The sequence below is a fragment of the Falco rusticolus genome, chromosome 6, assembly GCF_015220075.1.
Source record: "Falco rusticolus isolate bFalRus1 chromosome 6, bFalRus1.pri, whole genome shotgun sequence".
Taxonomy (NCBI): domain Eukaryota; kingdom Metazoa; phylum Chordata; class Aves; order Falconiformes; family Falconidae; genus Falco; species Falco rusticolus.
In genome coordinates, this window is record NC_051192.1 from 9,266,362 (window position 1) to 9,293,462 (window position 27,101).

The following is a 27,101-nucleotide window of genomic DNA, read 5'->3' on the forward strand; positions in this document are numbered from 1 at the left end:
AGTATCCAGTTTTGCTTTTAACGTCAGGGGTTGACTGACTTCAGAGCACTTCCTAGTAGGCTGGGTCTCTGCCTGTTCGGAAAGTAAGGACTACAGTTTGGGATTTGGTAGTGTACTTCTTTCCAAGTCCCACTGGCAGGTGTGCTTGTCTCTATGGTACGTACAGAGGGGGTACTTGCAAGCGATGGCTCTTTTGGACCCTGACCTGCTTTATTTACCGTAGCATGGAGGGAAACACCAAAGTCAAAGATCAAAGCAAATAAATGCAGTCTGCAAACAGTTTTGCTGGGGCAGAGGTCCTTGCCTCTTCTATCAAGCATGTCACAAGTGTCAGATCAGTCTTAGCCTCACCTCCCAGCCTGCTTGCCAACATGCCAGGCACGTCACATACACTTTCCCTGGAAGCCTTTCAGCCTGTCTATCCAGTATATTGTTAATGGCAGTGACAAGTTGCTTGCACCACATCACACCTCGGCTACCAGCCTGCAGTTACTTGCAAATACCTTAGCACAGCAAGGCTTGCAGAGGCAATGCTTCAGGCACTCACAGCTTCAGTACACACGCATCTTCCCTGGAAGCAATTCGACAGCTTGTGGCCCAGTTGGACTGTTGCTCTGGGCACAGTAAAGGGAAAGGGGGAGAAGTGCAACTTTGTTACAGGAGATGCAGGCACTTAGAAGTGCCTGAGTGGCGAGGATGCGGTTTTGTAGCTTGCTCTTACGTTTAAATTCCAGCGGAATTGTGATTTAAGTGCTCGTAGAGCTGGTAGTTGCACTTCTGAAGGCCAAGTAGGATACTTATACGTGCTTAAACCCCACGGAGCTCCTACCTTTCTTACCTGGCCTCTCCTCCAGTGGGTGTGCACAGGGACACCCGAATGCACTGTCGGAGCTTTGCTGTAGCACCATCCACCCTGCTGCGCTGCTGTGGGGATGGAGCGGGAGCGTGGGATGGTGCTCACCCGAAGGCAAGGCACCGTGCCCCCTGCAGCCGCCTCTGCCACATACCCTCTCAAAGGGTGCTTCTAAAAGGGTCAGCAGCTCTGACACAGTGCGGCCCCAAGGAACTACAAGCTTTGGGGCTGCACTGTGTGCTGGCTTGCAGTCCCTAGGTCACTCCTGGAGAAGCCCCAGCAGCTGTCCCTCCTCCTGGTTGCCAGTCCCAGGAAGGCGGCTTTGTTTTGGGGTTCATCCCAAGGCTATCCCCCAGCACACCAGGCAGCGCTGCCCTTGCTGCCAGTTGCTTTTCACATGGGCTGTACAGAAAGGAGAGGAAAGAGGGAAGAAAATGCATCTCTCCAAGAGGCTCTGCACTATGTCCCTCCGCAGACAGGATTACCCCCAGCACTCACACAGAGCTGTGCAGCAGGGCCCCCCCAGTCCCTAGGACAGGTGCCACCTCACATTTTGCCACAGGTTCAGGATGACACATCTGTCCAAGAGCGAATAGCCCAGCCTGCCTGCGAGCCACCTCTCCCTGCCCCCAGGTCCCTTGCTGGCCTGTCACCTGGGAAGGAGACAGCTGGGTTCCTCGTTGGGTACAGAGGTGGCTTTTCAGGAAGCCCCCCTGCCACCCCTGACCAGCACCAGGTGCCATGGTGAGGGACCGGAACACATGGCAGGAGCATCGCATGGCCTTCACTGTCTTGGACACTGTTCTGGGTCTCTGCTTCATTGCTGCTTTCCTAAAGGCAGTGCTGGTAAGAAACAAAGAAAAGCTGGACATGGCTGAGACCACCACGCAATCTACTTCCCTGGTCTTTCCACTCCTTCTGCCTCTTTGGGAAGGGGGAGATCCAGAGCAGGATTCATCCCCCAGCACGTGTCACCTGCCATGGCACAAGACTTAGTCTGGCCAGGAAGCTGCTGGAGAGCCCCTGGCCACCCTGGCTCTTTATGCACAACCATGCACCCAGGGGAGAGCATGAGAAGCACCTCCGCTCCAGCACGTGCGTGCTGGTGTGGATATCCCTACACACAGGTCAGCTTCTCTCCCCCAGCCCACATCTGTATCCTGCGGTGGGAGATGGCACGTGCAGACTGCGGAGCAAGCTGCATGCACAGGACAGCAGCAGTCAGCCACTCCACACACCTCCTCTCTGGCGTCCCACAAAAATACACTTTTAACATTTTTTTTTTACTTTTATCAAATTGGCCAGCATGTCCAGCTATGCTATCAGTGACACCTCCCCGCCTCCAGGATCATTTCAGGATATACTAAAAAAATCAAGTTAATTTGTTTTCAGGGTACAGCTACCTGGGCAGGGGGGTGGGCAAGCACAGACTCCAGCTGGCCAGGCTGGGCTTTTGGCAGGTACATTTTGCAACGATTCCCTGAGCAGCCTTTTGGCTGCCATCACCACAAGGCTGGCCAAGCTCTCCTGCCAGAGAGGAGCACTTCCCAAAAAGTTAACTCTCCGTTGCTCTGTGCAGCGAGGGCTAACAACATCTTCTGAGCACTGAAAGCATTGGCCAGGTGGGTGAGCAGAGCGCTCCTCAAGTGGTGGGCAGAAAACGGGTATTATTACTGTTACATTAATAAGTGCCTGCTGGTGCAGCGAGGCAGGAGCGACCCACTAGTGCCTTTTCCTTGCAGTTACTCCTGGCCCTGCCAGGACCCCCTTGGCCCTGGGATGGTGGGTTACCCACCCACCCGGCTCTGCTGCCCAAGGACACCGTGTGCTGAGGCTGCCAAAATGGCAGCAGGGTCAGCAGGGAGCTGTGGCATTTCCCAACTCAACCCCCTGTGCATGCAGCTCTGTTGCCACTGCGGAGCAGGCATTCACATGGGGTGTAGGACTAAGGGTGTAAGCAAACATCTGGGACGCCACCAGGAGAGTCGTCCCAGGGGAGCGAGCCTGCTGCCCTGCTGCCTGCTGTGCTGTCCACAGCTGCTGGCCAGATGTGCAAGGCCCCATGCACCGGCGTTACAGTCCTCCACCAGTGATGCATGCACACACGCCTTGGCTGTGGGTGGGCGAGGGCAGCCCCGCTCTCCTCTCTGCAGCTGCTGCCAACTGACACAGGTGCAAAGGATAACCGTGCCACCCTGCAAGCCTGCTGCTATGCACATAAAGGTGAGGGCTCCGTTAAAGTCACAGATTAGACCAGGAATGCATTGCATGCAGGCTTGCGGGACCATGCAGTTAGAAACCACTAGGTCTGGTGCCACAGCCTGGGAATAGTCACTTGGCAGGGGACGGGAAAGGGTGACACACATGCACAGCAACGTGGAGGTAGTAGCTATCCTTCCTGACGTGCTCTGGAGCAACTTACCTCTTTTCTAAAGGAAAATGTGCAAAGGCACCAGGCTGGGGGAGATGGGGAAACTGGAAGCTCACAGGCCAGGCTGCAGGGAAGGATGCATCTCTGCTCCACAGGGATTTCCGTGCCTGCTCAGCTGTCTGTGTGGCATGCTACTCAACTCAGCTGGCAGGAGGGAAGGGGAAAAGGAAAGGCAGAAGGATGAGGAGGAAGAAGGGAGACAAAGATAAGGAGTCACTTACCCTCACTCCCATGAACCTGTCCCTCAGAACGATCCATGAAAGCAAGAACACAAAAGCTTTGTTGCAGCAGAACAACACGGAGACATCCGTAGAGTTTATTTTCTTTATTGCATGTAAGTAAAGGTAGTTTGTGAGTGTCCAAAGAACACCAAAGGGTGCTGCCTTGGTAAAAAACACCTTCAAAGTCAAGCCATTGTCTCCAAAGAATCGGCAACACTCCCTAAAACAAGGAGAGAAAGGCAGCATTATTACACAAACCAGTCACAGTCTGCAGCAAATATATGGGTTTCTTTCCTTCCCTGCTCCTCGTCTTTTCCGTGGGGGAAAGAGGGGCACACACCTTAAAGAGGAGAAGAAAACCAAGTTTCAGTGTCTGCTGCAACAGCCAGCACCTGCACAGGGTATGAACACATGGGGGCTGCAAACACAGGAGGGACAGCAACAGAAGAGTGAGGGGAGAGGTGAAATCCCACTCTTGCCATGAGTGCCTTCACAGTGGACATCTTGAAACTGCATGAGGTCATCCTCCTCCTTTCACCCCTGTGGGTACCAGGATGCTGAGGGGCCAGGGCTGGCACCAACCCCCCCTGCTCCCCACTTCTGCTGCAGCCACGGGACTCTAGTTCCCATCCATGATCCACTGTGCAGGGCTTGGATGGAGCCTCCATGGGAGCCCAGTTTGGGCTTTTTCCACCCAAGGAGCAGGACCTGGCTCAAGCCCCCTGGCAGCAGCAGGGGCAGGGGCACGCACTGGGACATGGTACAGTGGCACCCGGGCACATGCTGGGTCAGTTGGAGCAGCAGCGCGGAGTTAGGAACGCAGGCATACACTTCGGGCTGTGGATGCTGTGAATCCCCAGGTGGGAGGGCAGCCACAGCAGGTACAGCCCTGGCACAGGAGAAGGAAACCCCAGGGGTTTATTTGTGTCCCGGAGGTGCTGGCAGGCAAAAGAGGACAGGTGGTGATGCCTGGTGGTGCTGGCAGGGCTCTGGGGAGGCAGCGTGGGGGGGCCGGGATGTGGCTGCAGGGGTGACTTCTGCAGAGGCGCTGCGAGGGGCAAGCCTGCCTGCAACCTGCTTCTGCCGAGCAGCACAGCTGGAGCTGCCGGCTGCGCTGTCTGCAAGGAAATTCAATAATGCAAAGAAGAAATGCAGCGGTCTGCGAGGCGGAGGGTGCAGCCTGCTGCAGCGTGCAGGTGGCAGTTGGCGGCAGTGCTGTAGCCTGTGCTGGCTTTGCTTGCTTTAAAATCTGCAAAACCCCTGAGGCCCTGAAGTACTTTAATGAGATATTTTGACAAAAATTGAGCAAAATTAAATTTTCCTCTGACAATGAAGGCCAAACAGGTTTTCACTGCTGTCTTGAATTTCAAGCTGTTTGTTTCCTGAGACTGGGCAGGTAAGGCTCATTATTTGGAGTCTGATGAAAGGGTGATTTTGATCCCTTTTCTCACAAGATGGGGCTGATTACCCAGAGAAACCCATCCAAGCTCTGAGCCTCTTCAGATTTCCCCATCACTAACTCCACGTCTGCCTACACCCCCTCTGCTGCAGCAGGTACAAGGCTGCAGGGTAGAAGAAATGCATTTTTTGTGTTTGTTGGGTTTTGTTGCCTGCCAGTCTCTTGTACCGAGTCATGGCTGTGCAGAACCTGCCCATCTCTGGATGTGGTGACCCTGGGCTTCGGCTGCTTGACACTGACACTTTCATTTGAGCCACTAGTTCTGCATGGCATCACTCAGTGTCACATCAGCATCCCTTGCCCTCTGTGAAATTACCTGCTAGCAGCAGCCTATTGCTTGCCAAACCTGTTAACTGCCTCTCTGTATCACAAGAAGAGTGACCCCTCTGCACCACAGACCTCGGCCCGACTTTCCACCTGCTGGTGCTGTGCAGGGCTGTTCAGGGATGCACGCAACACTGACAGATGCTGCCTGTCCTCAGCATGTGTCCTGGATCCCCTCTTCCCTTCCACAAACACTATACCCACCTTATTTCTACCCTTCAGCCCCACGAAGCGCCATCTGTACCAGCCACATGCCACAGAGAGACACTGAAAACCCAGTCCCAAACTTCAGCAAAGGATTAAACCCGCTTCCCAAGACACCAAGGAGGGTTTGACTGCCAGGGTGTCACAGGAAGCTAGTCTAATGCTCTAAAAACGCAGGCACAATTTAAATTAAATTATGGAAGATTAGTGTGAGAGGGATAGGAAGGCTGTAGTCAATTGAGAGGACTGAAATGGGATTTATGTTGGGATTCATTCTTGGGAAAAAAAGTTCCTCCTGCCAAAACCCTGTTCCCCACATACAGAGTTGTGTATCGCTTTTTCATGTACAGCAGAAACACGTGCTTTTACTGTTCTGCGGGCCCAACTGTTGTTTAGCAGATGCCACTGGATCTACATGGTAGCACAGTCTGGCATTCACCCGCATCCCTGAAGCGCCCAGTGTAGTGCCATAATGCCCCAAAGCACAGCCTTGCCCCGGCACGGACCAGGACCCTGAGCTGCATTTCCCCCTTTGGAGTCTCTTCTCGCTGGCCTGTACAACAAATGTTCCTCTTCGCAGTTTTGGCTGGTTACACCAAGTGTGAATTGATTCTTGTTGGATGGCTCCAGCTTCCAAAGGAGACCTCCTTAGGGCAGAGGTTTGCCCATCCAGTATGAAGGTGTAAGGGAGCTTCTCCTCGAGGACACCAGGGGCTGTGGGGGGTGCTACCAGACATGCACAGCGAGCCACGTTGTCCAAGATGGGTGCACTGCTGAACTGGGGGCTCTTTGTGGGGCAGCAAGTGGGTTAGATGGCTTTCTTGGACCTGTCAGCTTCAGTGAAGTCTGAGTAGCATTAGGGGAAATTGGTACATTATGTGCACCAGGATGACTCTGTACTGTACGATAATCCCCTCACAATTATTTGTCTCCCCAGGTTTACTGCTGCTTATTGGGGAAACTGATTTTTCCATGGTGCCATAACACAGCATCTGAAGGGAGTTGTCAGTGAGGAACGGTAGATCAATATTTGTGGGAAGCAAGAAAGGACTGTGATATAACCTACACTGTAACCCCAAAACAGTCAGGGGACAAAGTCACTCCAGAAAAACCAACCTTAAACTTTGAATATTTTGACAGAACATTTGGGACACCATTGCTCCTGCTGGCCAGTAATTTCCATTTTGCCCACCAGGGTACATGGTGCCCAACGAGTATCCTGATGTTTTATGGATGCTCCTTGGCAAAAACAAGAGCTTGTGTCCTGCGGCACTCTAGACATGCCTGACTGCTTCAGGAGAGCCTGCTTATGAATATTTTAACAATCTCATCTGCTAACAAAAATGTTACTTTTTAAGGAAGACAAAACCCCACCTTACCTGGAAGGTAATCATTCAGCATCCTGTAATCATTCAGCATCCCTTAGAGCCCAGCTCAGTGCTGTGGGCCCTTGTATGAAGCCTGACCCCAAGCATCCCAAAGCCACAGGACAGATGTGGAGCTGCCATCAGTTCCTTTGAGGCTTTACAGGACAGACCCTTGCAGGTCTGCTTGCCCATAGCAGGACACAGAGGAAGTCCTCCACCCACACCAGAGCAAGCTGGCTGCCCCCCAGGCTGGTGGGGAGATGGCACTGGGTGTCTCCTTCTAGGAGAAGTGTGCAGTGGCAATGGAAAAGCTGGTGGGGAAGCACCCTGCTCTGGCAGGGAGACCACCAGCCTCCTCTGGCTTTGCCTGCTGGGGCCAGCAGCCAAGCTGTTGTAGTGGGAGTCCAACCCACTTCACCTCACACAGGGCACCAACTGTTGCAGCACAAACAAACCAGTAGGCTGCAACAAGGCTTTTCTGTCAGTCAGATTCTACTGTCCATGCTGTTTCTCCTTCCTCCAGAAACCAGACAACACCACTCCTACCCCTCTTGGTAGGGGTACCTCTTGGGTACAACCACCTCTTCCACCATCCTCAGGGCTATTTATCCACTTAGCAGGAACGAGCTACAGCTGCACATCGTCCATGTCAATCAACCCACTGCCTCTGAGGCAAGGCCACAGCTGCATGTTATCAATGCTGATCAACCCACTGCCTTCACGCCTTTACACCAAGCTGTATCATTTCCAGGATAAAACACACTTTCTGCCTCGGTTTATCCAGGCTTTGGTGAGCCGCTCCTGCAGCACAGCCAGTTCTAGCTCACCTGAGGTGAAGAGGGAGGGTTACCAGGTGCCTGGAGGCTGCAGACTATTGCGTTAGTCTCTGGGACGAAATACCTGCTGTTTGCTAAGGCAGGCAGAGGTGCCAGAGGCTGCTTTGCAAAGAAAGCCAGCGGGGATCCTGCAGGCAGGCCCTCCCCTGTGCTCCTGGCACTTGCCCTTGCCCTGTGTGCTGGGGCAGCTGCCGCAGTGAGGGGCTGTGCCCCAGGGCAGCAGTGGTGTTTAGCAGTACGCAGTGTTTGCAGGTAGCTGGTATGGACATACAGCAGTTGCTCAGTGCAGCATCATTACAAATGCCTGCAACTGCTGGCAGCGAGCCCTGTGCACAGGCACGGTGACACGGGAGCGGGTTTTCCAGCAAGAGGAGCAGAGCGGGGCTGTTGTGGTGTGTACAACACAGTCCGCTGTGGGCTCCCTCTCCCTGCTCACACAGTGTGCACTGCTCTTCATTATTCCTCAGACTCACTGGAAAGCTTTCAAAGAACTCTTGGGCTGTATGCCTGTTGAGTGAGATCCCATGCTCTGTCTTAAATAAAGGCACAGTTAACAGCAAGCAACCTTATTTACGTATAGCATATATACTTTCCACATACCTCCAAGACACCCAGCTAGAGAGGCCCTGAAGATGCTTGGGTAGCTCCCTGTGAGATGAATGTGTGTGCATGTGGTTCTAACAACCCGGCAGAGCGCCGAGTCCCAGGGGCACAGAGTGGCAGTGGGGAGCTTCTGCCCACCGACCTTTAGGTATGTACAAGCAACTTTTTATGTTTGAGCCAGGAACCCAGGCTCTGTTCAGAGCTGCTGGAGATGCACATCCCTGAGCTGCCACTGCTGCCCACCTCAGGAGGCACAGAGCCTGGGGAAAAAGCTACTTCTGTTTCTCTCCTTCAGCTCTAAAAGGGACCTGAGAGCAAGAAGCACAGACATGGGCACCTCCAGCGCATGTCCGCAAGGAGAAATCACCCCGTGTTAGAAGAGAAATTGTCATCAAAGACAAAGCAAACCTACTTCTGCCCACATGACCAGAAATCCTGTGTCTGCCACTCTCACCCACTATCTCAACCCGAAAGCCGCCTGCTGCTCGCTTGCTGGTACAGCTGTGTTTGCTGGGCTCGCCCTGCTCTGCCCACGGAGTGCTGCCACTTCGCATGTGGATGACGGCCAGAGAGGCCATAGGGAAATGCTGATGCAAAGCCCTGTGCATCCCTGGGTCACGCTGCACGTGGCTCCTGGGCAGCGATGCTGTCCTGCAGACGGCTGGCAGAGCCACCCTGCTGAGATGGTCTCTCCTCGACTCTGTGTCATCCTCCAAGTGAGGAGTAAATTCCTACAGCTGCTGATCTGTTTCCTGACAAGGCGGCAGCAGACAGCAAGGAGCTTTGGCGTTGCAGGGCGTAATGCTGTGGTTTTGAGATAAACTACCTTCCTGCATTAATTTCCTCGGCTCTGCCATCATGAGCTAGACTTCCATTGTAATCACAGCAGTTGGTTTAAAAAATAAATGCAAGGCATTAGTGAAGGCAACAGCAAAGACCTGTGTAAGACTGGAATGGAGATATCAAAGGAAGGATACCGGAAAGGAAATATACTGGCTTAACTGCCGCAGCAGCAATAAAGAAAATCTTGCTCCCACTCAGAAGTGTCATATCCATGTTCATAGACAATCTGAAGGCTCATGCCTGAAATAAACGGCGGGACTGCGCTGCTGGGAGGAGATCTACATGCAAAGGGAGAGAACTGCAGCCTGGTTACACGTGGTTCTTGGAGGTGTTTCCAGAGAGATGTTACATGGTGGATGCTCTTGCTGCAGCATGTTGCTGAGGGGGCTGCTGCAGCAGGCATCTCTCCTGTGTGTCTGGGTAATGGGATGGTGCAGGTGAGAAAGAGGGGCACGCACCCGGCGTGGCTGCCCTCCTCTTCCTCAGGACACCAGCTGGGATGGCTGATGCAAAGGCCATAAAGCCCATCTGGGAGCAGAAGCGGCTGCCTGGCATTCAGGGCATCCTCTGCTTGGGATGACAGCGGTGGGGACAGACCTACCTGCTTGTAGGTATAAAATAAAGCAGCGGGCACCACACGGCACAGCTGCTGCAGTGGCACAAGCCTCCTGCAGTAACAGCCCCCAAGCAGGGCTTAGCAAGTCCTGACCCAGCACCGGCTGGGCTGCACACGCCAGCCACCCTCTCCCACATGGGGATTCTGGTCCCCTGCCACTCGTCCCAGGGTGTCCTGACAACTGGCCTGACGGAAACGTGTGTGGTCACTTGGGAGCAGCTACGGCACTACAGGAACTGTGCTAGGATGAAAGATACTGCAGAAAAGCCTAAGGCACAGAGATCTCGCTGTATTTTTAGTCAATTGTTTGCTTTTTTCTTAATCTTTCATGTACTAGTTCTTGTTTTTCCTCATAATCTTTTTAGTGTGTATCTTCATTAACCCAGCAAATGGCAAATTAGCTCTGTTCCATTAGGCATGTCTCCAGAACAGCAATACTAGCAGAATACCTCCATCACTGGAACCAAGCATCCCCAGTGAAGTAAATCAGAAGTTGACAGAGCCAAAATTGCATGCTAAGTAAGAGTTAATCATATTGAAAGCAGGTGTTGCAGTCAAATAAAATTTGCATGTAAAATATGACAGTAAAGCTCCATTTTCTTCCCACCGAGCTTACAATTAAATATTTAACACTATTCACCTTCCACTGCTTGTTTTGTCTTCAAGCATTGCTAGGTAGTTGGGATGTTTCTCCACTGCTTTGAACCTCATGCAAGTGAATGTATAAAATTCTGTCAGAACTGGAAGGAATGCTTTTTGCCCCCATTTTGCCAAAAAAAAAATATCCCATCTATGAAGAGGAAAGGTAGAAAAGAACCAGGAAAAGCACACACGGTGTGTTCCTCTGGGCTGGGGGTTTGGTCTCTCAATACTCACTGCAGAACAAACCTATGCCAGAAAGGTTAACAAGCTACTGAACCTGCCATTACATCTTTGGGAAAGATGCAGTAAAGTAGAAAATATCTGGGAGGAATACACATCCTAAGGGAATAACAAGCCAGTTATTTCTCCTTTCCAGACTGTTAACTTTAGTTACAATTTTCTCATTGTCTTGGCCTTCATACTAGATCCTTCTCCTCAAAAGCCGGTTTGGATCTGCTGTTGCTCCTTGTGGGTGATAATTTTTCTCTGCAGACTGTGCTTACTTTGACCTTGCGAGGTCTGTACCTGCAAATTGAATTTAGCTAAATTGCTCCTGATTTTCAGCAGAGTGAGCATCACCTCCCTGGAGCACTGCGAAGCTGCTACCACACCAGTGAATCTGGCCTCTTGATTAGAGATTGGCAGGCAAAACATGTTTTGCTAATCCCTGCACCAATTAGGCCTGCATGGATAAATAATCTGCAGATGTGCTGTTAACAGTCCTACATTTTCTGTTCAATGTACGAAAAAAGAGACATGGACTAAAATGTCATGCTATGTCTTCTGGGGGGACTTACAAGCCAGTTGCAGTAAGCAAAAGCAGAGAAGACAGATGAGGTGCCCTGGCTGTTATTAAGAGGGAAGGAACCTGAAACCAGTTTAATTTCTCCTGGTGAAAAAACCCGTAACTTTTTTTTTTTAATTCATCCTGTTAGGGTCACAGCACCCCTCACTGCATTGTGGTCACAAGTGGAGGTCAGTAAAAGACCGCTGTGCAGATAAAACACGTAAGTTAAACCAAAATATTCCTCAAATATGCTCTCCAGGAACGTACATGAGGTGTCTCCCAGAAAATAGGATCGTGACTCCAGCTCCACTTCCCTCCCCCCATGATAAAATCAGCCTCTCAGGTGGAGAGATTTCAAAGCAGTGCAAGCGAAGGGTGAGCTCATGAAACCCATTTTACAGAGGTGCAAGCTAGGGCACGGAGAGGCGAAGTCCCTGGGTGCTTGGAAGAGGCAGGATGAAGGCTGCCTGTAGGCTGCACCTTTGGAGAGCTGGGGATTTGCTTTTCCTGCATGTTTATTTTATAGCCAACTCCTGTTACTTATCAAGACAGCCCTCGAGCGCCTTTTTCCTGAGTCACCGCATGTTCACATGCCAGCAGAACAGTTGCACGGAGGCTCCTGTGGTGTGTCCCAGATCATAAAATGCTGCGAATAAACCTGCTAGCCTCAGCACTTTGCAGAGAGGTGCCCGGGATTCCTGCCATGGCTTTTATTGACCTGCAGGTCCGAGGCTTCTACAACAGAACCCCTATACCCCTGCCTCCAGCTTTCCTCCCGTGCACCTGGAGCAGCTCAGGAAAGATGCTTGCCAGTGCTGGGAGAGCACAAGCTGCTCCTCACCTTCCATGGGGCAGAGGTCTGAGACCTGCCCGGAGCGTGCCCCTTGCCTGCCCTGCTGCCTGCCCTCCCCGCTGAGGCACGCCGCAGCCCACGGCCATGTGTCGCTCCTCAGAGATGCTCTGTACTCACCCAGTCCTGCCTGTCCGCACTGGGGACTAAACTAGGGCTGCAAAGCCTGGTCCTTCGGTCTCTTGTTATATACCCTTCCATACGAGAGACCGCAGCCCTGCAGCCTGGCAGGTAACATCAGCCCAGGCGATGGCACTGGGTTTTGCACTTGGAGGTCAGGAGTGCCCCTTTTTTTTCCTGGAAAATGCCTGGCATGTTTCAAGTGGCTGTTTAACTAATACTGCCCATGGTAATGGCGGGTGATGGGGTACCATTAAGCTGTTTAGTCAGTGATTCATCACTGTCAGGCATTTTTCCTTTACCGGATCTGTGCCTGAGAAGAGCTGAAGAAATGCTTGGCTACCGTCAGGAAATCTCAAGCTCACAGCATCCTGTCTTAAGAAAGGACAAGGCAGCAAGGGCAGCCTGTCATAAAAGCACCATTTTTGCAGCTGATTTCATAGGGAAAAGTTTCTTTAATTGATTGCTCCTGTCTTCAGGGCCAGGTCGATTTGAGAGCACGTCTACAAATCTTACATGGCAGGAAATCCAAGCAGCAGGTCGCTCGCGGACCGTGCTGTGCTGCACCGTGCTGGCGAGCTGCTCCCAGCCCAGCAATGAGCCAAGGGCCATGCCAAACGCATCCACTCACAGCCACCACGGTAAGGATTTCACCCCTCCCCGGTGTGCCCAAGCGGGGATCCCCCCTGCCGTGCTGCCCCTCCATGTGTCTGAGGCCCATGCTGGCGGTGGGTCACCTGCTGAAAAGCAGAGCAGGATGCAGAGCTGTGCTCTAGCCCCAAGCCCAGTGTGGGGACGTGGCAGAGGGGAGCTGCCGTGGGGTGTGGGTGCTGCTCACGTGGGAGGTTTAGTGCTGGATATGGCCCCGTAGTCACTGGCATCAGACCACCTGCGAGGGGGCAACACTGCTGGTGGGGCAGTCCCCCACAAGTGGAAATGGCTTTTACATTCCCTTCCTCTAGCACAGTTCAGTGGCACAACGTGATGCTCCACCACAATGCATAATTCAAAACATTTATTTCCAGCTCCATTTAAACTCAAGTGATGGTGACGTGTCTCAGGGCTCTGCTGTCTGAGCTAACACAGGACCCAGGGACATCAGACCATGGAGGAGAGAGGTGGAAGATGGGGCAGTGCTGCCCGCTCCCAGCTTGAAGTAACGGGGGCCTTCGGGGCTTCCTTCAGAGGCACTGTGGAGTGGCAGGTCCTGCCATGACCCCCAACAGCTCATCCCACCCCTGGTGAGACCTGTGAGCTGTAGCTGACGGTGCCTGCAAGGAGCTCCGCACCTTTCCTGACCTTCTAGGTGTGGGCAGCAGCAACCCTGGGGAGGGATTTTGGAGGCTTGTGGTGGGGGCGAGCCTGAAAATCACACCCCCTTCCCACCACCTGTGCCCCCCGAGAGCCCCTTGCAGACCTCCTTTCTTCAGCAGGGAATAGGAGCAAACTGCAACCCACAGCCCCCTCCCGAGCTTGCAGCCGGGAGAGAAGCAAGGACCTGGCCAGGGAACGCCAAACCTTAGAACTAAGAAAGGATGGAGAAGTTCCAGGTGTCAGGTACCCCACACCGGCTTTCCTCAGCTCTGGGTGTGAATTCATGCAGTCAGTACACAGAAAAAGGCCTGAACTGAAGATTAAAGCAACAGGTAGATCTGGGTTTTGTCACCAAATCTACCTGATTACACGAACTGAAAAATAACTGTTAAAGGGATTAAGCAGTTTCTCAGAAAGGGATGTTATCTGAAATAGCCTAAAAGCTATCTAAAATAGGCTAATTGTCATCATCCCATGCATATTTTTCAGTAAGCATGTTATTAAATGCAAGAAATGACCACAGAAGTCAATCCAGTGTCCAGCTGCCACTTGTAAGTGTCTGCATCTGATGTTGACCATCGTTTCTGCACAGGATTTGGGGCAGATGTTCTGTCTTTAAACTTTTATCTATTCTGGGAGTTTCCAGCTCATTTGCAGAAATTGCATTCTGATAAGCAATGAAATAAGAAAACTGTCTTCTCTTAAATGAAACAAAAAATCTCCAGACCGATCTTTCTTCTTTGAACTAGAGAGACAGAAGCAATTGGTTTTGCTCAGCACTGTATGTGTGCCAAACTTGGCAGTTGCATGATAAATGGTCCCAGGAAATGCTTAGCTATGGATTTACATAATACACCAGAATGGCTCCAAAAGAAGCAAATAATACAAATCTTACAAACCACCTGAATACACATTTCCAAGACGAGTCTTAGCACACACTCAGAAGCCTTAATAAGAGACTGTTTAAACTAACATTAAAAAAAAAAAAAAAAGTTTAAAAGAACAAAACCAAACCCCAGGGAAGATTCACATACTGTAAACTGCCTTAGCAAAACACAAGGGTGGGAGTCTTGGGCTGCAGAAGCACAGGGAAAAGTCTGCAGCTTCCCCTGTGGGATGGTCCTCCATCCCACGATTTGCTGTGCGCAGGGCATTAAACCGTTTGGTTTGCCTCCGTCCATCTCCCGGGAAGAGTAGTAGTCCTAGGATACACTCCACAGATTTTGCATACGTGACTGCAGCAAAGGCTGCAGGAAGCAGATTGCATTAGGGTGAATATTCCATTTAATTTTTGCACCCAAACATACTGCAGAGGTTTGTTGTGGGAGCAGGACCACCAGCCACCTCCGACAGGAGATGCGGGAAAGCGTAAATGAGAAGGTAAAGCCGAGCAGCAGCATTGCCATGCTGCTGGTACTTCAGAGGAACAGCACCGGCTGTACAGTGTGAGCAGACATTGCGACAGATTTCCTGCAGCGTTGCATCTGTCCCTGAGCACCAGTGCAAGCTGAGCTCACTCCGGGGTGTGTTAGCACAGCAAGCAGGCTGTCCCGCTGAAGTCATGCCTTCAGCTTGCTGCATGAGGCAGGCTGGCATTTGCGGGTCTTCCAGCTGGCCAGAGGGGACATGCCATCTTGGAAAATGCAGCAAGTATTTCTGGCAAGAAGCAGCTTTTCAAGTGACAATGTGCACACAGTGATCAGACAGCTGAAGTTATCACATGGTGCATTATCCAACATTTTCTGCCTTTATACCCTAGAGGCACCCAGAGCCTGAATTGTGTTATACTCTTCAAGATAACCAGCTTTACACAAATAAAATGTAATACTGTTGCTATATGCAAGCTCCAAACACCCACAGACCAGGCAGATATCACTCTCAGACACAGAGATGAGTTTTTTAGTTACACTCAAAGAGCACTTCATGGAGCAGCTGGCTGCTGAGCCCACGGGGAGATGCAACCCTCGACTTGGTCTGGTATAGCACGCCAGACTGGCTTTAAATCTTAGTCAGAGCCCACCAGTGCAGTGGCCAGGAGGTGCTCAGACAGGACAATTCCCCTCTGCCGCAGCAGTGGCTGAAGCTGGAAGGGGCAGCGAGGGGAATGAAAGCTTCACAGGTGCCAGGGGACTAGTGGCGTGCCCACGGTGCGTGCAGAGGGACGGCTCCTGCTGTGTTTGGGGCAGGGCTGGAGGACGAGCTAGATGGAACTGGTCCATTTGTACGGCGGGGTGTGAGGGAGGGAGGTTCCGTCGGGACCTGACATCATGCCCAAATGGAGCAAAGAGAAAGGACCATCGGCTCTGACAGTGCCATGTAACGGCACGTGCAGGCAGGGTGTGCAGAGTACTTAGGGAGCTGGATTGAAGGTCATGACGATCCTTATGGAGTTATGGAGCAAACGAACAAAAGGACCAGCAGCAAGTTGTCAGACAGTATTTGCTCACGAGTTCAAAAAAGTCCAATGAAACGGAATTCCTGACAGGGTTCTGTAACTTTGCTTTTAAAACTGCCTTCCTGCCCAAACTGAATACCACGTTGATTCTTTAAATATAATTGGCGTTGCGATCGTGGCTGGCTGTCCTTTTTGAGGATGACCATTGCTGGTTATAGACTGCACTGCACCACCTCTTCTTCCTCCTCCTGGGTTCATGGAGGAGCGATGAGGGCAGGGAAGGGCCAAGTCGAGGAGCACGCTGACACAGCTGGGGTGTTGCTGCCGCTTGCAAGTATTTCCAGCCCAGCAGACTGGCTGCTGAGCGGCAGCTCTCAAACCCTGACCCCAGCAGAGCCCTCCTGCTCGTACCATGCACCTAATGGCTGCCCTTCTCAAAAACAGGGCACCGATTCCTCCGAGCAACTGAGTGCTAATGAATTCAGACCTTCCTGAGGGTCTTCTGCTGCCCCAGTCAGGCAGCAGTGGTCTAGGGCCGCTGGGTCTCCAGAAGGATTGCTCACTGGGAGGCTCTTGCTCTTCACTTTTATTATGTGCAGCTGCAATTAAAAAGCCCCGCAGGGCTCTGGCAGCCTGCAGGGAAAGCCTCTCGCCTCTGCAGGCACAGTTTCCCCTGGGCACCACCGCCCCGGCTTCCCCAGCCCCTGGGTCTGGCTGGGGGGCTGCTGCACCCCAGCTTCTGGGAGGGGCACCCCCGCCGGCAGCCCCTTTCCTCGCCCAGTGCAGCCAGGTGCTGTGCCCAGGAGCCGTGGCTGCAGCCAGGGTGGCCCAGGAGATGCACCGGCACCAAAGTCACACATAACTTGTGTCCTGCATGGCCCAGGCTGTCATAGGAATGTGCTTGCTAATGTTGTTAGTCGAAATTTTTTGGGAAAACCACCCCCCAAACAAGCCACAAACCCACTTTGTTTTTAATGTTACTTAAGCAGCCTGGAGAGGCACCTCGAGCAATGTTACAAGACTTCGGTTACTGAAAAGATGAAAAGTCTTTCAGGGAAAGTGCTGGAAAGGGCGCTGGGAGGCTGAACTTGAGGCCCATGGTGATGCTGTATCACAAATTCCCAGCGTGAGCCTGGCCAAGTGACCCAGCCAGGCCGCCCCCCGGGCTCGGCAGCGTGCCGGGGGGGGGCACAGCCTTGCTGTTATTTCCCAGGGCTGCGTTGAGGTAAATGCAGGCAAGCAACGCGGCAATCGCCGTTCACTGAGGGACAGCGTATACAAACTAAGGCAGAGAAAACGTAAACATTAGGCTCTCAAAGCTTTCACTGCCGGAGTCAACATCATCACTGCTCTCCGTCATCATCCAAAATTTCCATTGACGTCAGTGGACGTTCTGGGTGTGGAAGACCTGCAGAGTCTGAAACTGTGCTGCAATCCCTTATGGGTATCTTCAGCTTTGTGATTTATATCCAGCTGGTACTCCTCAGCTGTGACCTGAGCTGCTTACTACTTTTTTGAATAGTTAAATGAAACTTTTAGGACAAGCTGGCCAGCTGGACTCCTGTGAATTGGACTTCTGTAGTGGTTGGTATAGGCAGACGAAGAAAGCATACTAGAATAAAATGCTTTTCTGATAGCTGCTGTCTTGGCTTCTGGAAATGGGTTATTTGGCTCTGCTGACTTAGAAGCACAGTGCTGGCAGGAGGGCGAACAGTGCTGTTGTGTCTTGGGAGAGGGAAGGAACAAGACGAGAGGCAATACAAGGAGGAGAGAAATGTCTCAGTGATAAGACTGGCTACGCAAACACCCTGAGGCAGCTATTACTGAAATGCACATATACGTATGTACACACATGTATGTTGGAACATGTATCTAGAATACACATATATACACACTCTCACACGCACATTTACTTTGGACCTTTAGGCCTGTGGGTTGTCAGAAAGACTCTGCGTGGAGATACTGTTCCACCTGGGAAAAGCCCTGCCAGCCCATGGCCCTGCTTGCTGGCGATGCCAGCCTTAGCCTGTGGGCATGAACTATTGGCTCTGTAGATCCTCAGTCCACAGCAGCATCACGCTGTAATACAGAAAATGAGGGAAAGAAACCAACTCCATAGCCTAAGAGTGAATTGTTCAGCACCATGACAGGATACCAGGATAACTGGGAACAGGAAGACATGTGAGTCAGGAGGTATCAAAAAAGACACCATTAACTTGGCAGCTAGTCCATGAAAAGAAAGTAAGTTATACAAAAAAGAAAGCTGAGAGCTTGCTGATATAACAGAGAAGCTGACATTTACGATGCACAAATTACCCCTAGATGCATTAAATAAACCAGGATATAGAAAGGAAATAATCTTTCCTAAATACTTGTATTTGTGGTCATTTTTAGAGTACCTTGTATCACGAACAGGTGACTCTCTTCTGTTTGAAGTTTGTTTGCCTTTTTAATTGTGCTGCTGATGTTGATTTAACACAAAACCCGAGCGCTCTCTGCCCTGTACTCCCTCACTCTGTCCTTCAGCAACACCATCCCGATCCTGCACGCAGCAGCGCAGCAGGGAGGGAAGCGGGTCCAAAGCCACCATGGGAGTGGAGTGAGGAGGTCTCAAGAAACTGTGATGGCATCTACCCTCATCTCTGAGCATGATTTAACAGCACCCTTCAGAGAGCTTTGAAAAGCAGCCTGTGAGAGACTGAGAAACTTGGCAGTCTTACACTGCATGAAGTGGAGGAGTACAGCTGGTAAGTTTGGTACCAAAAGGGTGGTGTTATAAAATATGATGTACAGCACTTCGGAGATTCATATTTCCAAACAGCGTTCCTTGTTTTGACCTTTCTCCCAATAGGCTAGCCCTTCAGAAAACGTGTTCTACAATATGTTGCTTTTGTCAGCTGTGTTAATTTTGTGCAAGATTTCAATATAAATGGTAAAACCAGAGTGATATGTAACACAGATTGATTGGCTTCTGTGTTGCTGGATCATTTAGGTCTCTCAAGTGACATACAGTAACTGAGAAGGGCTTGGAAATCAATTACCTGTTGTCTAAGAGAAATATGTAATTTTTGGCTCCCCATATAAGCACTTTCTTGTTTGAACAGTAAACAGGCAAAGTCAAAAATACTAACACCCACTGTGTTTTTAAAGAAGGATTAGATAGCACAGAAATGGAGCCATAGCAGCTGAAACTCCAAGAGACTGTGCTCATGAAGAGTTAGGTAGATAACATTTCCAGTGAAGAGCTGTGGGAACTCATGTGGTTTGGATCTTTGAGGACATGTTCTAAAAATGTTGGCTGAGAAGCTGTAAATTTTAATTTTTACCTGATCTGCATTGAAACAAAATGCTCATTCACTGAAACAGAAGCTTCTGAAGAAGGGTAGTGGTTAAAAAAACTTATAACAAATACTGAAAGAGGTTTTGAAATCGTTCCATTTGAATATTTTAAGTGCAATCTGACTTTTTAATTCAAAATTAATATTACCTAAATATATAGTGAAAAATAATGGAAATTATCAAAATCAGCAGAACATATTAAAAAAAAAATAGGCAAGAACATATTGTAGTTGAAAAGTGGTTTTATTTTCATTTCCCACCTGTGGATGCTCTTGGATTTTGCCTTTCATCCATTTGGAACAAGATTCCTTTTAAAATTTCAAAATGCCTCCTGGCATAATGAAAAAAAAATTAATGACCCGTAACAACTCCTCAGTGTGACCGCACAAAAGGCACTGCTGACCCCAGCTTCATAGCCAAGAAAGAACAATGTCTTCAAGTAGGGGAGTTTCCCTTCCATAGCCTTACAATATAGTTTACAGTTATCTTCATAAATAAGACCCACAGAGGGAAATATTAAAAGAAACCATAAACCTGGTCATGCATGTGCCAGTTCAGGAGCCTTATCTCTAAGGAATTTTCTCCTCACTACTATTCAGAGTTACAAAGGAGTCTGTAAAACTATGGGCAGTATTACATGAGGATCCTATGGAAAAGCAAAAACTTCTCTGAAGACTTTTCTTAAGACATAGAGTACAAAGCATCGACTTAATTTTCTTTCTGAGCATCTGAGGCAGTTCCAGAAGATGGACGCAAGCCACATTGTCTTTCATTTGCACTCTGAGGGGTCTACATCCTCACATTTCTTCTTTCAAGCTCTTTTTATGCCTCTGGATTGATGGGCCACTCACTCTTACATGGTTCAGATGCTGAATCTCAGTTTCACGCTCCATCATTCTGCAGGCCATGAGCTTTCCTCCTTTATACCCTCCAAAGAAGTGAGGAGGACTACTGAGTTTCATGCTGGGTCCTTCCTCCAGAGGGGAAGCTGAGTTATCACAGAGCAGCTCTAGGAATATGCCTTGTCTTTGCTCTTGCAGGTCACAAAATTTCCAGCTCCTTCCATCAGCTCCTTCCATCAGCTCCTTGTGACTTCCCAAAGACATTCCCAGTGGAGAGTCCTTGACATTTTGGAATTCTGGAAGTCAGTAACCCTTGCCTCTTCTCCTTTGCTGAAGCTAGCTAGCAGCCTCCATTTCCAAAGGAGCTACAGCCTGTTCTCTCCTTGAGAGCAGTGTCGTTTGTGTGGGAGAAAGGGCTGCTTATGGGCTGGGCATGCACAGGGTGTGAAAAGGTATCACCAGAGATCTGCTGTTAGCAGCCACGTGCTCACGGGCATCTTCTCAGGGATGTGGCCACTGACAGAGGAGAGCCACGAAGCATCCGTCGGGCAGCAACAAATGCAGATGCCCTCCAGCTGTGGCAGGAATGACAAACTCCAGCAAAGCCTTGCCTGCTGAACTTGGGGTCCAGAAGCAGGAGAAATAGGGAACAAATGCCCCAGATTCAAAGAGCAACAGTGACCCCGTTATGCATTTTGTTGTACCGGATGGAACAGGTCTTTAAAACCAGTGTCAGCTGCCAAGGCTATGAATTCTTATGCTCATCTGAATTCCAGAATGGTGTAGTTTTATTCACCTCTCTGGCTTCTACTGGAAGTGTGGAGTGGCACATTTGTGGGTCACCCTTGTGCCCTGACTGTTGGCTCTTAAAGCAGCGACATTTGGCGTTGAGTTTTCTTCCAGCTGCTGACAATGTCCTACTCTGGACATTTCAGCCAACATCCTCATTAGAGACAAAATAAGAACATAAATACCTAATGGGGTTATTAGGCCTCGATTGCTTCATTCAGAATGAAGTAAAGCAAGCGTGATATTAAAAAGAACAGAGAAGAAACATAAGGGGAGAGAGATCAGATAGAAATTGATTAATTCTACAAGTAAACAGAGAGATTACGGCACTGAGGTGATTATACTGCTTAGAGATTATAAGAAAATGAGATCTATTTGAAGTCCCTGGAGAGACTAGAAATGAGAGCAATAATGAGGGATAGTCAGCAATTTGAAGGAAGCAGAACTTAAGAAGGTTTCAGATTTGCTAAATTAAAAAAAAACAGATTCAAAGTTGAGATGGTGGAGCAAAATGGTGCTTGTGACTAAAACTGCTGGAAGCCGTGATCACCCCTCTGAACGGGATGCTACCCATTATTATTAATGTTTTTGGATGGGATACATGGCTGTTTTTCCACAGATGCCGTGCTTCAGAGGGCTGATCTGTATGTTTTAAAAATGTTAAATTATTTCTATGGAATTTTTCACATTTTGAAGGTTTTACTCTTAACATGGTAAGACATGGTGAAGCATCAAAAATCTCTGACCAGAGTCTGGTGCCACGGAAGCAGAAAAATACAAAGCAGTAGGGTCTTGTCATTTCCGTGCATGTGTGGAGGGAATGTCAGTGTGGTTTGGATCAGGCTGTTAACAGTACACACTGCTCTCCTTCCCAGTGACATTTTTTATGTACTTGTTCTTTTTCTTTTGTATTTTTATTGCCTACTAAACAGTTTCTTTTGGCTCTGCTTTGTGTGATCCTCAGTGCAAAGAAAACAGTTCTGTTCAGAGGGGTGCTTTGAAAACTGCCCTGATGAGGAGCGAGCTGGTGCCTCGCTGGCACCTAATGCGCTGTCCTGATCTTGGCTGTGAATCCACAAATTAGGATTTCAACCTAGCCATCGCTGAAGGTATTGATTTACTTTGTGAAAGACGGGAAACCAGAAAGGAGCCCTCATCTGCAACAGTAATAACACAGGAACTTTTTGGAACAAGATGAAGGACTCCTGAGTTAATGAATTGGAAAACCCATCTGCTGGTCCAAATGCTGTACTTGTGTTTTCAACATCCAAATTATTGAAATAGTAATACAGCGTAAACCTCCCCCCCTGCCCCGTCTGCGTCAGTGAGGTATTCACTCAGAGATGCCTGTGAAGGGATGGACCTGGACCACACAGGAATTACCAGCCTGGGTCCAGCCAAGCCCTGTCCTGTCTCCGGCAGCTGCCTGCAGTGGAAGCACTGGGGACATGGCACACGTGAAGAAATCCATCTCCTGGGACAACCTGCCACTTTCTCGTCTTTCTCTTACTGCTCTCCTGCTTCATCCACCTTGGATGCATTAGCCATGTACCCTCACTCAGCCTGTAAAGACAGTGTAGCTCCCTGCAGTTCAGGAGCACTGAGGATTAATTACCATTTCATTAATTAAAGCGCTCTGAACCACTTAGGTGTAAGTGCAGAGCCAAAATACAGCTCTATTGTCCTTGAAAGAATGATATGAACCACTGTGATAAGCTCCTGATCATCTGCTCAGCTCAGCTTGGATTTTGCCAGCCCTGGGGAGCGCGCTGCCTGTGCTTGGTCTGCCAAGTCTGGGACTCCTTCCCCTGACAAGGTGCCATCCATGCTGAGTGCCATGACCGCGCTGCTCCACAGGGTGGTTGGGATTCACTAAAACTACATCTCTGGAGGGAATCAGCATAGCAGACAGAGGAAGAGTCAGGATTATCCAGGGTGGAGATGCGCTGTCTAGCAATAGCACCTGGAAGACTTGTGAGAAGAGCCCTTTAAGTGGCAGAGACTGATTGCTCACAGTAAACTTGAGGTGACTCAGCAACATGGTATCTGGATTTGTCTCAGAAATGTGACTGACATTCCAAACTGCCAAATGAAAATGACAGCTTTTAACCTGGATTTTCCTTAATCAGAACAGATCGTGCATTTCATGCTAGAAATGTCCTGACCATTATCTGCTTCTGTGTTTATTACATTTGGATGTGCCTCTGGTAATGGCTTTAATAAAGTGCCTGGAATAGAGCCTGTTAAAAGAGTTTTCTTACATACAGATGCTCAGATACCATGCGACTGACTGTAGCACAGATGAATATCCTTTTACGATAGAGCGTTTCTAAAAATGTAAGAATATCAGGAAAGACCCTTATGTGCTATAACCTGATGTAAAGTCAAAAAAGTAATTTCTGTTCTTTGACTATTTTTTACTATGGGAATCAAACTCCTTTTAATCTATATCAGCAAAGCGTGCAGCACATCCATTTTTACAGCACTCACTTCTGGCTAAAATGAAATAGCTCTGTGACATGCAGCTGCAGTTTATGGCATCTTCCTGGATTTAATGGGTAGAGGGAGTTACAGGGAGTGTGGGACTGTGATTTTCTGAGCAAGACGGTAAGGGCTGTGTGCAATGAGCCTCCCTCCTGTTTGCTGGTTCTGAAAGCCAAGCTGCAGTGAGGAGAGCCAAGTGTTTGCCAGATAAGAAATTACCGGGTTCATTTGTCTTCCACCTTCTACTCCTGTGACATGCTTATTCCTTCCTTCATTTTGGAAAATGACCTTGTGATTCTTACTTCCAGGATCTCACTCTGCTTCCAGAGCAGCTGCACGGACAGCAGTGAAAATATCTGCTCGCTGCCATTACAGGGTAAAAGCACTGTTGGGGCAAAAAGCACAGGGTCTCCTTGCAGCAGGGAGTCAGCTCCTGCTGAACCTTGAGGCTTGCCACCTAGGAGAGAAGTGGACCTTATCTAGCCGTGATTAATGCCTGCCTTGTGGGCGTTTCTGCCCTGTCTTTTTTTTTTTTTTTTTAATAACGGATTTATAAACCCATGACTTAGACTATAATTGTAAAATGGCTTTTCTGGCCCTCTTCCAGATCTGTGGCTCCAGAGGTCAATATCAAAATGTGCTACATAATTTGGATCGGATACCCTTTGGTTGCAGTTATGGTCAGTGCAATTGCAGCCACGTACAATGGATTGCCTGGGAAATGAAAACGGTTGGGTTTATACCAGAAAGCGTGTGAGGAGGAGGCACAGTGCTGTTCTGAGAGTAGTTAAAAGCAGAGGAGAGGAGCATAGTTAGTTGGCCTGTTTCAGTGTGCCTGTGAATCCTTACACATACATAGCAGGGGGTGTTGCAGAATTTAACAGAATTACTGCTGGGGATGTATCACAGCCTACATATTCCGTAAGCACTTACCTCAGTTTAAGTTCAGACATAGATTAATGTAACCAGATAACTTGGTAGCATTATCTGTTATCTGGAAAAGCTGGTTTACATCTTTCTAAGATGCTAAGATTTTTTGCAACTTTGGATTCCATAAATGTCTTTTGGTTAAGCCAGCCCAGCCGTGCTGGGCTCAGTGCTGCAAGCTTTCTGGGGGAGCTTCACAGTGAGACTTGTCATTTGCCTGCTTCTCACATAGGGCTTCCTACATCACTGTCATTAATAGGACCTGGACATCTTCCATCACATTCTGACATGAACAGGGAGAGAATGAGGCGTTACGTTGGCAGAAAGCAGATCTCAGGCAAAAGAGGAATAAGGCCTTTGGAAAATGCTGGGTTTATCCTCACCTGTAAGGACATCGGTAATTGTTTCCCATCCTGTTCATCTGCCAGGTTGTGCTACTGCATCACATGCTGTGTTACTTAGGTTCATGGTGAGGACCATGAAGGGGTGAGAAAAGCATCCCCCCGACGTTCTCATCCTTGTGTCCAGCTTTCCCTTGGCAGGTACTGTGGGACCACAGCCCTCTTTCACAGGCTGCCAAACAGCAGCTGCAGAAGTCAGCGATCAACAGTTAAATGAAAAATAGCAGATTTTAGCAGGTATGTGCCTCAACCTCGACTGCAGGCTCTGTGGCACAGGCGCTGTGTTTGTTTCCCTGGTGGAAAAGCACCTAGCACGAGCTGCTGGTGCGTATCAGGATTTGCTGGATGCTGATTTCACACAAATATTAAGCAATAATGATACTTACATGGCTGTGTGAGCTAGGCAAAGGAGACAGGCTCAGATAATGAAGATTTAATCTAGCATGCATGCTAGGAGAGGAAGGGAATTAGAAGACAATAGAGAACAAAAACACATGAATGAATAGTTCAGCAAGGAAAATACGCATAGGCTTGAGTTAAGCCAGTGCCAAGCCCGGAGAAATAGTAAGAGGAAGAAGATTAAGACTAGGTCTCATTATTGCTCATATCATATGAAGAATGTGTAAGATGATGGATGTGTTAATTTGCTCACTGCATCTAAGTAGCTGAAATAGTTGGTAGGTGGGCTGAGCCACAAACCAAAATATTCCCAGCATGTGAGAGAGGCTAAGCAGGCAGCTTCAAGATTATATGGGAGAAGGGAGCAAAAAATATCAGTTGTCCTACAGGAAAACATGGAATAACACCTTGAAGATACATAGTGGGGAAAAATCTACCTAATTATTCTTGCTCTTCGGTTTTGATGTGAATTTTATTGCTATGCTCATTCAATAAAAATATATTTAACCTTTTCTCTTCAGGATCAATAGCACATGTAAAAAGAATGAACATACCAAGCTGAGGGTACATGGTCAATGCATTCTTAAAAGAGAGTTTTCCCTAATTACAGAGTATAATTTGTGAAATAACAAATAAATTATTATTTTACTGATTCCCCATATGCATGTTTACTCATGTTCACTGCCAGAATGGGGTAATTGTGTTTCATGAGAGGCTGTTATTAAAATTTAGAACATCCCCTGAGGTCTTTGAAAATTGAGGTTTACATGTGTTAGGAAACGGCTCGCAATCACATTCAATGCATACATAAATCATCCTAGAAAGTACACCAACAGAGACAAATGATTTGCTGTTGATGAGATTCATCACATTTCTCATGAAGGTAATATAAAAAGAATTTGACAAATAATCCATAGACAGCACAAATGAGGAAGCTGTGAGGAATTACTGGATTTCTTCACCTTTACACTGAAATCCTAAGAGGATCATGTCAAATTAAAAACATAAATTCATATTCAGGTACCTAATGCACTGACTTTTCCAGTGGGCTGAAGACTGTCACCACCCACTGATTTCAAAAGAAATTATGAGTGATCAAATCTGGATTTTAAAACAGAAGTAGAAAGGTTAAGCACGGCATCTCTTGCACAGAGCATCAGCCATGGTGGGATTCCAGCCCAGGAGAGAGTTGTAAAACCTTGCTGAGGGGGTGTTTCGCCTTTTGGAAGTGGGGGCAATACCTGTGCCTGGCTGTGGAGGAAGAAGCATGTACCAAACGCTAAGGATTTAAAAAAAAAATTAGGTGTATTGAGAATGAGGAGGGCTGTCCAGGGCATTCGTTTTCTACTGGACATCAGTGGGATGCGAAGGGGTGTAAATGGAGGGGAGAGCTCATCCCGCAGCCTGATGCCCCTGCACATGCAGGGCTCTGCCCGGGGTGGTGGCAGGGGGCTGGTGACAAGCCAGCCGGGGCACTCTGTGCTGCAGGTAACACCTTGCCTGTGGGCAGGTGGCTGGGGGTGCCTCGTCCTCCCTCGCAGGGCTCCAGCTCTGTTCATCCGTGGGGGAAAGGATTTTTGTAGCAGCACCCGGCAGGGCTTGCAGACAGATACTTGAGAATAAGCAGCCTTCCCGCTGTGAGAAGGCAGGTGTCGGCTCCCTCAGCAGACAAGCTGGGGCCTGATCCTGGAGACTGCTTTCCCACTGAGATCCACAGGGAAAGATAACATGCTGTGCGAAGGGATTTTCCCACCCCAGTCAAAGGCACAACCCCACATTTACCCTAGAGCTAGGAAGCACAAAATCTGTGGCTTCGTTTTCCTTTCAACAGTTTGTATTTTACAGGAGAGCTCCTGATCTGCAGCGCACTGTATGAAGACTGTCAGAAGTAAACCAGCCTGTTACTCCTCTGGGATGTATCCCTGCTGTAACAGGGTAAAGGGGCTCAGCATGTGTATTTAAATGGTGCATATATACACACATACATACACATGCACACATATGTACATGACCATAAGGAGACATTTCCAACAGCTTTCACTGCTGGTTCACCAC

At 49.1% G+C, this 27,101-nt stretch overlaps 1 protein-coding gene across 1 annotated transcript in view; it reads right to left on the bottom strand.

Annotated features, from left to right (window-relative positions):
- The window catches only part of SLC35F3 (solute carrier family 35 member F3), a 75,282-nt gene that overhangs the window by 14,819 nt on the left and 33,362 nt on the right, over nt 1-27,101 (bottom strand). Inside the window, exon 3 of the mRNA XM_037392258.1 lies at nt 3,506-3,725. Within this exon, the coding sequence (XP_037248155.1) occupies nt 3,506-3,725 (220 nt within the window). The remainder of the gene's footprint in view (nt 1-3,505; nt 3,726-27,101) is intronic.